Source organism: Taudactylus pleione, unplaced genomic scaffold (genome assembly GCF_031769625.1).
Source record: "Taudactylus pleione unplaced genomic scaffold, aTauple2 ptg000442l, whole genome shotgun sequence".
NCBI lineage: Eukaryota > Metazoa > Chordata > Amphibia > Anura > Myobatrachidae > Taudactylus > Taudactylus pleione.
Window position 1 is genome coordinate 385,082 of NW_028284844.1, and position 18,959 is coordinate 404,040.

Here is an 18,959-nt window from a genome sequence, read left to right on the forward strand (position 1 = left end):
GATCGCCCGCCAAGGCATAAGCACGCCCACCATGTCTTAGCGAGCGGCCGCTTTGTCTATGTGTACGCCCAATCACACAGGCAGAGCCGCCCACCAGCAACACGTCATCTCCAGGAAGTGTATTAAAACATTGGTACATCGGGCACCATCAAATGCTAACGCAGCGCGAGGAAATCAGTGCAAAAAAAAGGCAAGTGACGTGTACTATGGCGCTGCCTGTTAATTATGCACGCCTCTAAAACGGCGTTGAAACACTCAGCCACGCCTGCGTTCGCATCTCCAACCCCCCGTTATTAGTGTCCTGCCCCTGTTACCACCCACAAACGGCCTCTCCTGTCACTCATTACCCTGGGCTGCCTTTGCTGGGCGAGCGAGAGGGTTACGATCGCAGTGAGTAGTTTGCGCACGCGCAGAACGAAGCATGTGCGCACGCAGAACATCGGGCTGCTTGCGAGTGCACGCAATAGCAAACGGGTCTGAATCAGGCCCATAGATTGTTAGCTCCACTGGGGCAGGGACAGATGTGAATGGCCAACTATTCTCTGTAAAGCGCTGCGGAATACGTGTGCGCTATATAAATAACTGGTAATAATAATAATAATGCACTTGGCACCGCCAGTTTTCAACTCAAGGGGGAGATTTAGCAAATCTTGGAGTTAGAAGCTGATTGGTTGTAACTTTATCTAACGGTCATTTTTCTAGCACAGTTTGTAACATGACAGTTACAAGCTAATTTGTTGGTACTTTTGGGTCGATTCAGAACCGGACGCTAAGCTGCGCTCTCTCACAGCCAAAAAAGGTCCTGGTATGCAAATTCCGAGATTGCACTGTCTGGTGTAAGGACGCCCTCTATGTCTTAGAGAGCGACGGCAGAGTGAACGCACACCGATATAAAGACGCCCACTTATCTTTAACACACGTCATCTCCAGGAAGTGTACGATTAATCAGAACCATCGAGAGCCATCAGAGCAGCACGCAGCGCTTGAGGTAGACCCTAACCCGCTGCAAGCACGGTGATCACTGCAGGCTGATATACAACCAAGTGACGTGTACAATGACGCCTCCATGCTAATTATGCACACCCATAAAACTCAGTTCTGACGCCCAGACTCGCCTGCGTTCGCACATCCACTCCCTCGTTCACAAGCACCTTCCCGTTACCACCCACAAATGGCACGTTCTGTCAAAGTAGTGTTCAGTCTGTGTACTACGAACGCACGATTCCCGGACGCAGTGACTGGTTCGCACATATGTACTTTGATGCATACGCATAAGTGCGATAATCGCCCATAGCGTGTGTCCACGGCTTGGCGTCCGGGTCTGAATCATGGCCTGTATCTCTCTCTAAGCTTTGGAAAATCTCTCCCTAAAAATAAATATGAAATAAAATGTAAAAGTTTTAATGAGTTGACAACTAATGGTCCTTTAGGGATGGGCATTGACCATCGATGGTTCTCCACCAACGGTTTCATGCCATCGATGTTAAACATTGATGAGACCATCAATGGCTAACCCTTCGATGGCCATCCCTAAAGTGCACTACAGATTTGAGCTCACTGCTTTTTTTGTTGCTCTGTGCACATTTGGCGGGATAAATCGGTATACACGAGAAAACAGCCTATTAGAATAAAGTGTTGTTACTGAGGCGCAATTCTCAGGAATGTTCGTATAGGGCCTGATCCAGCAGTGAACTCAATTGCAGCTACGTACGCAGATGGAGCGATTGTTAACCACTGCGTATGCGCCGCACTGCACGTGCGCTACGATCTCACTGCGATTACAGATGTACTGAGGAATCCATCGCAGAGTGACAGGCTGTCAGCGTTTGGGGGTGGTGACGGGCGAGTAACGTTTCCAGGGCGTGCATGAAAGTGCAGTTATCTGTCTTAGTGGTGACAGAATTAGCCACATCATACAGTGCCTCATCCGACACCTCACCCGGTGAGTGACACAAAAACGCCGTCCTCCTAATACACCGACCACTTCTTCCCATACTTACACTCTGCTTGTCTGTAAAGTGAGTATGAAAAGCAACTTAGTATAAAACTGCTTTTCCCAACTTTTGTTGGTGCACATGGAATGTTCCGCACTAGGAGAACTTCATCATTAACCACAAAAAAGGAGGACTTGGGGCCTGATTCAGAGCCGGACGCAATTAGCGCTCGCTCGTCCAGAAAATAGGGGTGGCTATTCAAATGAACCGTTCGCTCTTTGCGGTCTGTTCCCGCCTCTAGGTCTGAACGAGCGAACAAAACTTGCGGTCGTTTTTTGGAAAACTACGCCCCCTGGCCGCTCGCATCCTACGTCATGTCCGCTATTTATTAGATTAATCGAGTACATCGACCAGCGTATGAACTGCTCGCTATTCTTGTGGTTGGTTTTTGCTACCGCAATCTTGCGAGCAGTTCTGACTATAAAATAACCCAGTGACGTGGTCAATGACGCTGCTGTTTTAATTATGCACACCCATAAAACGCCCGTTTTGACCTTTAAGCACGCCTGCGTTCGGATCTCCACTCCCCGTTTTCAAGCACCTTCCCCTGTTACCACCCACATACGCCTCTTTCTGTCACTCAAATTTTCAGGCATTCGCTATTTTGCGAGCACATGAATTTCGGCCGCACTGACTGGTTCGCGCATGCGTATAACGATCCGTACGCATGCGCAGTTGGGCAAACATCGCTCGGAGCGAACGAGCGGCCACTTACGAGTGGCTCTGAATCAGGCCCTTGGCCTTTAGTACAGGATGTTCCGATATAATGGCATGTGTGTACAGGCAGCCTACAGCCACCTGCAGCATATTGTGACGGGTTCCGTATGTTTGGTCGACAGTTATTATGTCTACATGGATGATATGTGGACACGATGAACTGCAGACAAACCGTTCCTGGTGGCCAAGCGGCGTCTTACCTTCTCCTAGAGGCTCCTGAAAAAGGTTATCCTGCCCACACTAGAATATAGTATGATATTTATTTCACAGGTGTCCCTCAATCCAATAATAATTAGTGTAGACTTGTAAATATCTTTCATTTAATAATGCGGATGAGCTATCACTACAACTATTAAGCTGGGTACACACTAGACGGCGAGCGTGTACCCAAGCTGGGTCCACATCGTCAGTGTGTTTTACCCATTCCCACGCATCATCAGCGACTTCCCGCATGCAGGTCCGACGGGGGGACATTGTTAGCGGGGGGGCCGTGTTGCTGAATGCAGCATAGCCTCCGGCATCATTTGAACATATCACATGTGGTCATAGTGGTGCCTGTCAACAGTTTGAACCATGTCGATATTCCGATGTCGACGTTGCGGTATCAACATTATGACTGTCGTCTACTGTGTACCAATCATTACTGTACATCACATACAATATATATAGAGAAGAGGGAAGTAAAACACAGTTGTAGTGCAACGGCTCCAGCGTCACGTGAGGATGAGTGCCGGAGGCGATGTCTCCTCAGCAGCGTTCCGGTGAGTATTAAACCCCTTAACCCTAATCCCTACCCCAAACCCTCCCCCTAGTTCCTAACCCTACCCCTCGCAGCCTAACCCTCCTGGGGGCGTCTAATGCTAACTAACAACATGTCACATGTGGTCATAGTGGTGCCTGTCAACAGTTTGAACCATGTCGATATTCCGATGTCGACGTAGCGGTATCGATGTTATGACTGTCGTCATGGTTACTGTTGACTTTCTGACCAGGTACCGAAATGACGAGTATTAGAGATAACTGATCTCTATGGAGAATCAGTACTTGGGTCATCTGATTACCATGAACACCTGTAAGTACAATGGACTATTGATCAATGGGCCTGATTCAGACCCACTCGTGAGCGGCTGTCCGCTCGCAAGTGGGTCGATGTTCTGGACTGAGCATGCGCACGACGGAGGGAGCTCCGTCGTGCGCATGCGCCAGACGCGACGAGCGAAGGAAAGTCCTTCGCTCGTTGTGTCCGATCAAAGGGGGCGTGCTGTCAATGTTGATTGACAGCACGCCCCCTTTGGTAGGCGTGCCTCCCTGACGGGGGCGTTCCCACGGGAACGCCTACCGTCAGAAGCCGGCCCACTGACATCACTAGTGATGTCAGTGGGAGTGATTTTGGCTCTGATAGAGCCAAAATCACTCTGGAGCTTGCGGTTGAAAACCTCAACCGCAGGCTCCGGCTCGCAATTTCGATGGTCGCGATGGTCTCTCGACCATCGCGACCATCAAAATGCACGCTCGTATAGCCTGTGGGTGGTGACCCACAGCTATACGAGCGTCCAGAAGGACGCTCCATTTTCATGGAGGCCGGCCCTCATTCAGAGCGTGCGCTCTGCTCAGAGCGTCCGGCTCTGAATGAGGGCCAATGTTCCACACTGGATTCTAGTTTATGTCCCATTCACCATCTGGAACATAAATGAATCCACCGCTGAGTATAACAAATCGTCATAGGGGCGCAGCATTTAGGACCTCATTCAGAGTCGGTCAAAGCGGCCGCATGGAAAAAGGGGCCGGATATTCAAATGATTCCCTCGCAAGTTGCGTCCCTAAGTTCGGATCGGTAGTTGGCCGACCGAGGGGAGGAAGCGGTCGGAAGCCAAAAAAATACGCCGCCTTCTCGTACGCTTTGCACGTCATCTCCGGGCATATAAGGATTAATCGAGACCATCGGCACTGGTCGTAGAGCTTAAGGTTGACCATACCCTCTCTTAAGCACTACGATCATGTCCGTGTAAAAACCTCCCATGTCACATGTGCCATGACGCTACTTTGTTAATTATGCACTCCCATAATCCGTATGCACTCCCATAAAACGCCGTTCGCATAATGAGGTACACCTGCGTTCAGATCTCCACTCCCCGTTTTCAAGCACCTTTCCCTGTTACCACCCACAAACGCCTCCATCTGTCACTCAAACTACCGACCTGGCTGTGTTCGAGGAGAGAGAAATTTCTGATCGTATCGGCTAGTTTGCACAGGCGCATTGCGAACTTTATGCATGCGCAGTATAGCGAACATCGGTGGCGTACGACCGTGCGGCCGCTTCGACCGACTCTGAATGAGGTCCTCAGTGTAATTCACCTGCTCAGTACTTATCATAGAACCCAGCGCTCTGTCCAATCAATAAATCCATGACTACTTCATACATTTGTTTTTATTATGTTTATTTTACAAGATTAATTGATGTTTGAGACACAATCAGTATTTCACAACAATCTGCCGTCCTAGGAGATGTGAATGAGCTGTTTTCTCTATGTTACATCCGGTATATAGGTACTGAGCGAGCAGGTCTATCCGGGGGAATATAACGTCCTCTCAGTCTTCCAGGAGCTCAGTACTGAGGGTGTCAGCCCAGGCCACCAAATTGTCTACTTCCTCCTCCTGCGGTTCCCCCCCCCCACGTGGAGGCGCGGTATGACGTCACAGCGTCTGTGCGATAATACGACCTAAGCTTGGAATCCGGCTCTGTATTCCTGATATGGTCTCTGTATTCCAAACTGAAACTCTCTAAATGGGGGAAACAGATACAGTGTTACAGATCATTTTAAGACCCGTCTAAGTACGCAATGCGAATGCAATCATTTGCATATCACCGCTGATATTAGCAACTGCGGTGCGTGCGTATTAGCAGAATAGCGATCCTTGCTGACTTAGGCCCAGAGGGCAGGTGCTAATATCAGCGGTGATATGTAAATGTTTGCATTCGCATTGTGACCGCAGCCTGACATAAGGACGCCCACTTCCCCTTACTCACATCTTTATACTTTAGCAACATAGGTAAATAATCGGTAACATTGAGTAACATCGGACCTATACGCACACTTGCACAAGCCCAGACCTTACTCAGAAATCGCTAACTTCCACGCACGCTATGAGACCTCACACTGCGTATGGCATCGCAGTGGATAATTTATGCACGCCCCTGCAACGGCGTGCGAACGCACTGGCACGCCTGCGTTTCCCCGACCCCCCCCATCACCACCCACACAAACAGTGCTTCCTGTCAATCACTCTGCGAGGGGTCTGCATAGCCTCTGCTGTCCCGACCGCAATAGCTAGGTCGCGCACTGCGATGCATACGTATGCGTGGTACGCAACAATCAGCTGATTGCGTGCGTTTTAGCAACTGCGATTCAAGCTGAAACAGGCCCAGAGATCCTTGCATACAAATATTGGGACTATAAGTAGTAGCTATAGGCACTGTCTAAGAAAATAACTATCCACAAATGTGAGGGGTAATATTATTAAATAAGTGAGTACCACCAATCTGTGCGTGTGCCAAAACACCACTTCTGTCCTTTCTACATAGAAAAATAGACCATTAATAGAACAGCATCTAGACAACAAACTCTGCAGGCAAGGAAGGGGTTTCTGTCAACTGGAAAACCCTCCTAAGTGCATGCATCATCTAACAAAGTGCCAGTGACCACAGCCACAAAGTACTACCCCTACGCATGCGCGCTGGGGAGGGGGGCGCTCTGTGCCCCCTCAGCCCTGCTCAAAGCCAGGGGGGGCGCGATCAGTGTGATCGCTCCCCCCACAGGCATAGGAGACTGCTGCTCAGCAACCACGAGCAGTCTCCAACTGCGGCTCAGCACACGCTGTGTGCTGGGCTGCTGGGAGGGAGGGGGAGCGGCGCCGGACCCAGGCCCCCCCCGGGCCACTCAGGAAGCCCGGGCCCCGGTAATCTGTACCCGCTCCCCCCCCTCTCGGCGCCCCTGACTACTACAGGGGCATTATATGGGGGCACTACTACAGGGGCATTATACAGGGGCACTACTACAGGGGCATTATATGGGGGCACTACTACAGGGGCATTATACGGGGGCACTACTACAGGGGCATTATACGGGGGCACTACTAGAGGGGCACTACTACAAGGGCATTATATGGGGGCACTACTACAGGGGCATTATACGGGGGCACTACTACAGGGGCATTATATGGGGGCACTACTACAGGGGCATTATATGGGGGCACTACTACAGGGGCATTATACGGGGGCACTACTAGAGGGGCACTACTACAAGGGCATTATATGGGGGCACTACTACAGGGGCATTATACGGGGGCACTACTAGAGGGGCACTACTACAGGGGCATTATATGGGGGCACTACTACAGGGGCATTATACGGGGGCACTACTAGAGGGGCACTACTACAAGGGCATTATATGGGGGCACTACTACAGGGGCATTATACGGGGGCACTACTAGAGGGGCACTACTACAGGGGCATTATATGGGGGCACTACTACAGGGGCATTATATGGGGGCACTACTACAGGGGCATTATACGGGGGCACTACTACAGGGGCATTATACGGGGGCACTACTAGAGGGGCACTATACGGGGGCACTACTAGAGGGGCACTACTACAAGGGCATTATATGGGGGCACTACTACAGGGGCATTATACGGGGGCACTACTACAGGGGCATTATATGGGGGCACTACTACAGGGGCATTATATGGGGGCACTACTACAAGGGCATTATATGGGGGCATTACTACAGGGGCCTTATACGGGGGCACTACTACAGGGGCATTATACGGGGGCACTACTAGAGGGGCACTACTACAAGGGCATTATATGGGGGCACTACTACAGGGGCATTATACGGGGGCACTACTACAGGGGCATTATATGGGGGCACTACTACAGGGGCATTATATGGGGGCACTACTACAGGGGCATTATACGGGGGCACTACTCGAGGGGCACTACTACAAGGGCATTATATGGGGGCACTACTACAGGGGCATTATACGGGGGCACTACTAGAGGGGCACTACTACAGGGGCATTATATGGGGGCACTACTACAGGGGCATTATACGGGGGCACTACTAGAGGGGCACTACTACAAGGGCATTATATGGGGGCACTACTACAGGGGCATTATACGGGGGCACTACTAGAGGGGCACTACTACAGGGGCATTATATGGGGGCACTACTACAGGGGCATTATACGGGGGCACTACTACAGGGGCATTATACAGGGGCACTACTACAGGGGCATTATATGGGGGCACTACTACAGGGGCATTATACGGGGGCACTACTACAGGGGCATTATACGGGGGCACTACTAGAGGGGCACTACTACAAGGGCATTATATGGGGGCACTACTACAGGGGCATTATATGGGGGCACTACTACAGGGGCATTATACGGGGGCACTACTAGAGGGGCACTACTACAAGGGCATTATATGGGGGCACTACTACAGGGGCCTTATACGGGGGCACTACTACAGGGGCATTATATGGGGGCACTACTACAGGGGCATTATACGGGGGCACTACTAGAGGGGCACTACTACAAGGGCATTATATGGGGGCACTACTACAGGGGCATTATACGGGGGCACTACTAGAGGGGCACTACTACAGGGGCATTATATGGGGGCACTACTACAGGGGCATTATACGGGGGCACTACTAGAGGGGCACTACTACAAGGGCATTATATGGGGGCACTACTACAGGGGCATTATACGGGGGCACTACTACAGGGGCATTATATGGGGGCACTACTACAGGGGCATTATACGGGGGCACTACTAGAGGGGCACTACTACAAGGGCATTATATGGGGGCACTACTACAGGGGCATTATACGGGGGCACTACTAGAGGGGCACTACTACAGGGGCATTATATGGGGGCACTACTAGAGGGGCACTACTACAAGGGCATTATACGGGGGCACTACTAGAGGGGCACTACTACAGGGGCATTATATGGGGGCACTACTACAGGGGCATTATACGGGGGCACTACTAGAGGGGCACTACTACAAGGGCATTATATGGGGGCACTACTACAGGGGCATTATACGGGGGCACTACTACAGGGGCATTATACGGGGGCACTACTAGAGGGGCACTACTACAGGGGCATTATATGGGGGCACTACTACAGGGGCATTATACGGGGGCACTACTACAGGGGCATTATATGGGGGCACTACTACAGGGGCATTATACGGGGGCACTACTAGAGGGGCACTACTACAAGGGCATTATATGGGGGCACTACTACAGGGGCATTATACGGGGGCACTACTAGAGGGGCACTACTACAGGGGCATTATATGGGGGCACTACTACAGGGGCATTATACGGGGGCACTACTAGAGGGGCACTACTACAGGGGCATTATATGGGGGCACTACTACAGGGGCATTATACGGGGGCACTACTACAGGGGCACTACTACAAGGGCATTATATGGGGGCACTACTACAGGGGCATTATACGGGGGCACTACTAGAGGGGCACTACTACAGGGGCATTATATGGGGGCACTACTACAGGGGCATTATATGGGGGCACTACTACAGGGGCATTATATGGGGGCACTACTACAGGGGCATTATACGGGGGCACTACTACAGGGGCATTATACGGGGGCACTACTAGAGGGGCACTACTACAAGGGCATTATATGGGGGCACTACTACAGGGGCATTATACGGGGGCACTACTAGAGGGGCACTACTACAAGGGCATTATATGGGGGCACTACTACAGGGGCATTATACGGGGGCACTACTACAGGGGCATTATATGGGGGCACTACTACAGGGGCATTATACGGGGGCACTACTAGAGGGGCACTACTACAAGGGCATTATATGGGGGCACTACTACAGGGGCATTATACGGGGGCACTACTAGAGGGGCACTACTACAGGGGCATTATATGGGGGCACTACTACAGGGGCATTATACGGGGGCACTACTAGAGGGGCACTACTACAGGGGCATTATATGGGGGCACTACTACAGGGGCATTATACGGGGGCACTACTAGAGGGGCACTACTACAAGGGCATTATATGGGGGCACTACTACAGGGGCATTATACGGGGGCACTACTAGAGGGGCACTACTACAGGGGCATTATATGGGGGCACTACTACAGGGGCATTATATGGGGGCACTACTACAGGGGCATTATATGGGGGCACTACTACAGGGGCATTATACGGGGGCACTACTACAGGGGCATTATACGGGGGCACTACTAGAGGGGCACTACTACAGGGGCATTATATGGGGGCACTACTACAGGGGCATAACTATGGGGCACTACTACAGGGGCATTATATGGGGGCACTACTATATGATTTCCTTCCTTTCAAATCAAGGGGGTAACGTTGGCATATCGAAATATATTTTGGGGTAAAATGTAAAAAAGTTCCCTGACCCCTGCTCTACAATAAAAGCCACCTATCTGCACATAACTGTCCATGGCTGCCAAAACACAAGCATAACGTGTCTTTCAGGAATTCATTCACTGTTTATTAATGTGGACACAGGAAGCTGCCAAAAATCCAAAATGATTTCACCTAGCAGATACATGTTACAAGCCTGCCCTCTACTGTCCCTTCAGAAGAATTACATGTACGTCTTAAAAATGATTTAACAACATTATCAACAACAAATAAAGTAAATTAATATAACCTACAGTCAACATACAGTATCTTATGCAGAATTGTTTTCATGTAAAAACTTTGATCATTAAGCATCTACAGTAAGTTAGGCCAGGGCAGCTTGTGGCTCCCGCTGCTACAGTACATGTCCCACCATGCCCTGCCAGACTCTGAGATCTGATACAGATGAACTGGTGATCTTTTATATAGTGCAGTTTTATACCTTATATGTAACTTTCATTTGTAACCATATAGTGGAGCTTTTTTCTGATGGAGCGTAGTATCGACACCTTTTTTGGGGGCATAATTTGTAATTGTTATCACTAATTTCCGGAAAATAAAAGAATAAATCAGTGGAATTAAAGAATAAATCAGTGAAATAATTTAAATAAAATAAGTGTATGAAGCCCTTGTGCAGAGTGCGGAAGTTACTATCCATCCTCGTGTCTTTAGGCGAGTAGTGGCACTTTGTCACAGAATATACGCACTGGTGAGTGGTGACCCCTATAGCTGTCCGCTCTCCCCGATAATATTGTAACTCTGAGTACATAGCACCTGCTGCTCTGCATAGGGCTTTCCTACCAGCCATGTGACCCAAACACAATATAAATACGGTGACAATACAGAGGAGGTCCAATTCAGGAGAACAAACTACTTTACCCACTTTACATGTTGAGCAGAAAACAGACCTACATTGATGAGCCTAACCACGGGCGAAACAGTCTGCGGGGAATATTTACTAAAGTGAGAGTTTTTATAAAATGGAGATGTTGCCAATAGCAACCAATCAGATTCTTCTTAACACTTAACTAGCACCTTCTAAAAGATAATAGCTAGAATCTGATTGGTTGCTATGGTCACATCTCTCACATTAGCCTGTGGATGGGAATTCAGCCTCAGCAGCTGACACAAGCAGTGGTGATTCCTGTACCTGAGGCAGCTGATACTGTCCTCACCTCTAAGTCAGGCCCTAACTCTCTACACGGCTTCATTGAGTTCTAAGCACATTCTGCAGAGCCCCATGGTGTTTAGTCTCCATGCAACTGACTAGCAATACTGTTATTACATACAGCACTGTGAGGCATGTATTTATTCATCAGTTCTGCAGAAACTGCATCTTAGCATGTTTAATGGCTGTAGTGAGTGTCGCTGGAATATACTAATACGGAAAGCAGGAGATATCATCTACTATATAAAATCGAAAATGTGTCCTTCTGTCATTCTGTTTTTCTATACAAATCCACAGTTTACAAGCCAAGATCGTGAAATTTTACATACCAGCGTATTAAAACACGGCGGAGGCAACTAAAAATAATTGAAATCAAAATTAATTATTGGTCATTTTTAATTAATTAAAACCCTCAATTTTTGCATAGCATTCGCCCTCTACAGGTCAGGTACGGAATTAGAAAAGGATTTAGCTTATCTAATTCTTTCTTTTATATCTCTACTATCTACTATATAAAAGCTAAATTCTTTCCTTCTGTCTTTCTATACAAATCCACAGTTTACAAGCCAAGATCTCTCATGGTTCTACACCTTAAACACCAAAGAAGAGTAAAAGCATTGTCCTGTTTGGTTTATTGTTAGATGCAGATTTGGACACCATTCTTCTTGGGCCATCTGCAAGGTCAATAATTTGATTTTAGAACATGCATTTTGCTACATACTAAGGAAATATGGAATTTTATTCTGTAGCATATAATTTAAGTCACTGAACATCATTTACTATGGCTCTTGTGTGAGTTTACAGTACCTTTTAAATGCTGTATGAATTTATAACCACTAATAATTAGGGATGAGCGGATTCGGTTTTCAGAGAACCGAACCCACCAGAATTTCGAGGACGGGGCAATCTGAGCCAAGCTCGGATCTCCCTGCCTGCCCCGGATCTCTCACCCAAGGCAAAACCTCGCGATCCCGCTGATGGGTCACGAGGTTTTGTATTGAGCGGGCTTAACGCTGCTTGGCTGAGAGCCGGCTGTCACGGCTCTCAGCCAAGCGTTAAGGCCATTTAATATGCACACAGGAAGCAAAAGAAGATGGCGCCCGCCATCCCCCACCGCTGCCGACACCCCCTCTAGCAGAACCCCGCACTGGTGACACCTCCGCTGCCGACACTGCCGGCACCCCTGCACTGCTGCCACACGTACTGAGGACACCGTCAGTGACCCCTGCACTGCCGCCACTGTCAGCATAAATGCATTGAGCACACTGCTGGCACCCCTGCTCTGCCGAAACCGCCGGCACCCTGCATTGAGAACACCCCTGCACTGCCGACACAGTCAGCAAACCTGCACTGAGGACACCGCTGGCACCCCTGCACTGCCGACATCACTGGTACCCTTCACTGAGGACACTGCCAGCACCACAGCACTACCATTCCACATACTGAGGACACAGTCAGCAACCCCTGCACTGCCGACACAGCCAGCAAACCTGCACTGAAGACTCTGCTGGCACTGCCGACATCGCCGGTACCCATCACTGAGGACACTGCCAGCATCCCCCGCACTGCCGACACTTCCATACTGAGGACACCACCGGCACCACTGCACTGCCAACACTGTCAGCACACATGCAATGAGGACACCGCTGGCACCCCTGCTTTGCCGACACCACCGGCAGCCTGCACTAAGGACACTGCCAGCACCCCCGCACTACTGCCCCACGGATTGAGGACTCCGTCAGCGACCCCGCACTGCCGCTACTCCCACACCGAGGGCATCCCTGCACAGCCGACACTGTCAGCACTCCTGCACTGAGGACACTGCTGGCATCCCCGCTCTGCCGACACTGCCGGCACTATGCACTCAGGACACTGCCAGGGCCCCCACTCTGCCAACACCGCCACACTGCCAACACTGACAGCACTACCGCATTGAGGACACCACTGGCACTCTCGCATTGAGGACACCGTCGGCACCCCGCACTGCCGACACTGCTGTCACAGTAAGTGCACTATTAGTGTATCCAACCCACACTGTATAACACCCTATCTGTGTTGGAACTTAGAAGCTGAACTGCCACATGTTAGTGCCGCCCACTGTGTCGCTTAGCTTACTCAGCCAGCTAGCTGGATGCAACCTTTTGGCCTTAACTAGATGAAAAAAATAATATTGTGAGGTGGTCAAAATTGATTGGAAATGACTGGAAATAAATGTTATTGAGGTTAATAATACTGTAGGAACAAAAACAGGCCCATTTGATGTGATTTTAGCTGTTTTTATGACATTTTAAGAAAAAAATCCAGATCCAAAACCAAAACCGAAAAACAAAACACCAAGGAAAAAAATCCAAAACCAGATTCAGATCCAAAACCAAAACACGAGGGTCGGCGCATTATAAGTCTGAATATGGTAAAAATTGCTATCTGCATCCATGAGGAGATATCCATCTGATTTAGAATCAGGCCCATAAAGATGGCAACTATACTGGGATGCAAAAACGCAGCTCTGCAGCACAAATTTTTATTTATACTTGCTCATGCATGAGCTTACACAACTAGATGGTGTCAACAGTGGTGACCAAACTTTTTTGGTTGCTGGACCACACTATGGAACGCACAGAGGCTACTTCCGGTTCATTCCTTTGTCAGCCCGAAGGGTAAAACCGATTGTATGAATTTTATACGCCGTGGAGACCCTGACTGCCGGAAACAGCTGCACAAGGAACTGGAAGTAGTTGCTGTGCATGTCATAGTGCGATCCAGCAACCAGGAAGTACACAGTCATCCTGGTATCAGAGCAACAGAAGCTCTTGGCCCTGTTTACACTGTACATCCGACACATTTTGAATGCTTCTATCTCCGAAGTTTGCTTTACACCGTTACAGGTCCTACTTCCTTCTAAGACCTTAGGACTGTGGATGGGGAAGTTTGTCACACTTTTCGTGAGGCCTGCCTAAGGAGAGGTTTGTTGGAGGATGATGTACTGTATAAACAAACATTCTTAAAATCCTGGGCAACGCCGGGTACTCCATCTAGTATAAAAATATATTGCTTGCTTTCTGTCTGCCAGCTCCTACAGGGAATGTGTATGAATAGCGGTTCATATCCCGATGCCGGCAACCCGAATAGAGAAGCCCCCCGACAGGACAGGTAAGTACTCTATCCCTACCTCACAACCCCCCAACTCTCCTTTAGTGGTGCCGAACCCTAACCTCCCCCGTGACTGCCTAACCCTAACCAGTAGCAGCTGTCCCCAGTTATGTATGGGGACAGTATTTAACAAGATCCACAAAGCAAAGCTTGGCGGGTCTAGTCTGCTTGTGCTAACGCTGCAGGAAGCCCCGCTGCTCATTGCGCCCTTTCCCACACTGCACATGTGCAGCAACCGCGGGTGGGTCCGTAGGTGGATGTAAAGGGATTGCGGACACGGTCAATTTACTTCTTCCTGATCGCCGGCATGGACTCTTATCGTAGACCGTATCCCAGCGATTTTTATTAATACATTTGAGGGGATATTGAATCCTTATTGTTGCGATATATGCGGTGATAAGGATTCTCAATAATCTGGGTCTTGCCGCATTTTATAATAAATATACCCCCTGTGTCCCTCCAGCACAGGAGTAACCTGCTGCTATGAGACAGTGTGAGATACCATTACCTGATAATCTGCAGAGGAGACACCTATGACTGTCATCCTTTGAAGGGGCTGTTCTTGCATTGTTACCAACGACACCATAGAAAACCATGTTGCATCTGTGAATACAAGACAAGAATCTCAGCATTTGTTAGGAATTCTATAAGGAAGCTGCTTACATGTATTTTGTGACACAACCATGCTCCATCCAACACCTTGATGAATATAGTGACATCATTTAGGGTAGGGGGTCATCGATCCCTATGGAAATGTACACCCAGCATTCATAGTGAACAGTGTAATTGACCATAATGCAAGGAAATGCAGCAGGCAGAGGCTATAGCATCCCTAACACGGTATAGGGTGCTTGGTCATAGGGATCAATAATCCCTATTTGAAATAGTCTGTAAAGCAGCTCAGACGAGACAGACTAAAAACACAGGGGGTCATTCAGACCCACTCGCGAGCGGCAGTCCGCTCGCAAGTGGGTCGATGTTCCCCACTGCGCATGCGCACGACGGAGGGAGCTCCGTCGTGCGCATGCGCGAGACCCGGCGAGCGAAGAACTTTCCATCTCTCCGGGTCTCGCACCAAAGGGGGCGTGCTGTCGATGTTGATTGACAGCACGCCCCCTTTGGTGGGCGTGCCGGGGGCGTGCCTGCCAGACGGAGGCGTTCCTATGGGAACGCCTACCGTCTGAAGCCGGCCCCACTGACATCACTAGTGATGTTAGTGGGAGTGATTTTGGCTCTGATAGAGCCAAAATCACTCCTGGCCTTGCGGTTGAGAAACCCGACCGCAGGGTTTCTCTCGCAAATCCGATGGTCGTGATGGTCAAGACCATCGCGACCATCTTGTTGGACGCTCGTATATGTTGTGGGTGGTGACCCACAGCTATACGACCGTCCAGGAGGACGCTCCATTTTAATGGAGGTGGGCCCTGATTCAGAGCGAGCGCTCTGGTCAGAGCGCCCGGCTCTGAATCAGGGCCACAATGTACAGTACGCAGACGTGTGTAATTGTTACTCACGTTTTGTTGCCCCTCATTAGCTCCTTATCTTCCCCGTACAATGCCATGGATTCAGGTTCTTTCAATCCTGCCATAAAGGTTAAAGATGTTACATGGATATTACACACTACATGGATATTACACACTACATGGATATTACACACTACATGGATATTACACACGCTACAAAAGACTGTATTGAAAAATGGTAAGAACACCAGATCCGTCACGTGGAAATTACATGACTTTGAATATATTGCTCATTGGGGTAAACTTACTAAGTGTTGCCATCTATTGCAATGCGATGGGCACCGCCTCTGGATTGCTGTAAAAATGACATATTAGTAAATCTCCCTCCTTGTGTTACTGAGATTCCTTTACACTAAGGGACATAAGGCCTGATTAAGAGGTGGACGCTAATCGCGTCGCTGTCTTTTGAACACAGATGCCCAGTGCAGGGTCCTCAGATCAGCCGCTTGCGTAGAAAGACGGAGGATTGAACGAACATCGGTGGCACCATGGGACCTGCTTAGAATACACGTTACAACTAAGCCTAGGGGGCCAGTTACACTGGATAAGAAGACGCAGTCGCTGGCCGACGCACCTGCGTTTTAGTCGTCTCTGTCCTGTTACCTCCCTTAAACGGTCACTGTCAATCACTCTGTGTGTTTCACACTATGACTGCCATTGCACCAGGGACGCCGAGAGGGGGAGGGAGCAGGTTCTAATTACCCGAACCCGGGCTTGCTGGAGGGGCCTGGGTCCGCCGCTCCCCCTCCCCTCCTCCCTCCCTTTTCCCTGTCAGCTGAGCAGCCCAGCACACGCTGCTGTGTGGGGGCTGCAAGGGAGACTGTTTGCTGCAGAGCAGTAGTAACAGCCGGACTCCTCTGCCTGTGGGGGGGAGGGATCATCCTGATCGCACCCCCTCTGGAGTTGCGCTGGGCTGAGGGGCTCAAAGTGGCGCTGCAACTAGTTTTTCCCCCTAAGGGGGTGTGACCACCCCTCCCACAATTAGGCCACGCCCCCTTCATATGGGCTCGGGCTGGCTCTTACCGCCTTGTCCAAGACCATAGCAGAGCATGCACAGAAAGAAAACATTGGCCGTTTGCGACCAAATTCGACGCTGCGTCATCTTTAAAAAATCCCCCCATGAAAAGCCACAATAATTTTTCCATAGCTTTCCCTGTGAAGAGGCTGTGATGCATTGGGCACAGCAGGAATAAGCCCCATCACGGCAACGGTCTTTTACCCTTTCCTAAACATACCGTGCAGGTTGTAAGACTAAATCAAACAAAACATTGAAGAGGCCCATTATTACAATTAGTATAATAACAACGGCTTTTATAAAGTGAAATCATAGTCACCTGCATACAATGTATTCCAAATTGTATTTCTCTTTAAACTTTTGAAAACACTATCAAACCTGCATTTTAACAGCTCCTAGAGGCCTTTGTATTAAAAACCGCAGCAGTGCCGCAATTATTAGTACATATCACTATGAACTTTTAAATTTTTAACAAAAATTCCCCCTGCCATGTCCACGGACAGCAGTAGCGATAATACCCCTGCTGGTTACTTCCCGGCCACATCGCAGGGGTCTGTCACTTTTTGGAAAGGCTCCTTCCTGAGAATCCGATACCGCGTATGCGCACAGTGTCAGCGTCCGGAGCTGGATGTAAGATCCCTCTCCTGCCAGAATGTCTCCATAGGCGTAAAATCGCTTTACACCATCTGAGGATGGCGTAAACCAATGGGGTCACACTCTGAAAAGCTGCACTTAACTTTTTGGGGTTTGGTACATGGGGGTTAAGCAAAGTGCACACTGGCCCTGATTCAGAGCCGGACGCTCTGACCAGAGCGCTCGCTCTGAATCAGGGCCGTCCTATATAAATTTGGAGCGGCCTTTTGGACGCTTGCATAGCTGTGGGTGACCACCCACAGCTTATGCGAGCGTCCATGATGATGGTCAAGACCATCGCGACCATCGGGCTTGCGACGAGACCCTGCGGTAGGGTCTCGCTGCCGCAAGCCCAGGAGCGATTTTGGCTCTATCAGAGCCAAAAGCACTCCCACTGACATCACTAGTGATGTCAGTGGGGCCGGACCAAGACGGTAGGCGTTCCCATGGGAACACCTCCGTCTGGCAGCCACGTCCCCGGCACGCCCACCAAAGGGGGCGTGCTGTCACTCACCATTGACAGCACGCCCCCTTTGGTGCGAGACCTGGAGTGACAGCTTGGCTGTCGCTATCCGGGTCTTGCGTATGCGCACGACGGAGCTACCTCCGTCGTGCGCATGCGCATTTGGGTACCATCGACCCACTTACGAGCGTCCTGCGCTCGTGTGTGGGTCTGAATGAGACCCACTGTCCGATATTTTTGAGCGTGGTGACAGATGGGGCGATCTTCCAGCGAATTAAAAGCCACAATATCTGTGCTACACAATATTTTTAGTAGATGCTGCCGATTTTCAGCCGCACCACTCTGATTTTGCATATGTGCGCCCACATGGAGGATAATGTAGGAAATATGGGCAGATTACAGAGAATGCACGCACACTGCTTGATATCGGGAGATTGAGGACGAGATTTTCTGTCTTCACCGATCGGTTAGTGGAAGGAATGCGTTTGTGGCCATATTTCTTAATCACCTTATCGACGAAACGCCAAAACAATAATTCATACACACTATAGAATATATCAGGCCAATCATCCGATTATTGGCTAATCGGCTCAATATTTGTATAGTGCGCACCTAGCTCTAGACTGTAGACCTCATTGATAATAATGGGGACTGCGGTCTGCAGCGCTAATTAGACTTTTGCATTTGGCTTTTAGTACATAGCAGTTTTTACATTTCTAGAAAAAAAATTGATAAATAGGTCGCCTAGTCTTTTTTTTTCCTACTAGAGCTGGACGGGGCTCTAAAGATATGTCAG

General features: G+C 49.6%; 1 protein-coding gene across 1 annotated transcript in view; it reads right to left on the reverse strand.

Moving 5' to 3' along the window:
- Positions 1 to 5,207: 5,207 nt before the first annotated feature.
- UBE2U (ubiquitin conjugating enzyme E2 U) overlaps positions 5,208 to 18,959 on the reverse strand; it is a 79,965-nt gene continuing 66,213 nt past the window's right edge. Inside the window, 4 exon segments of the mRNA XM_088447810.1 lie at positions 5,208 to 5,381; positions 5,383 to 5,492; positions 15,038 to 15,132; positions 16,044 to 16,110. Coding sequence (XP_088303936.1) covers positions 5,301 to 5,381; positions 5,383 to 5,492; positions 15,038 to 15,132; positions 16,044 to 16,110 — 353 coding nt within the window. The 3' untranslated portion in view covers positions 5,208 to 5,300.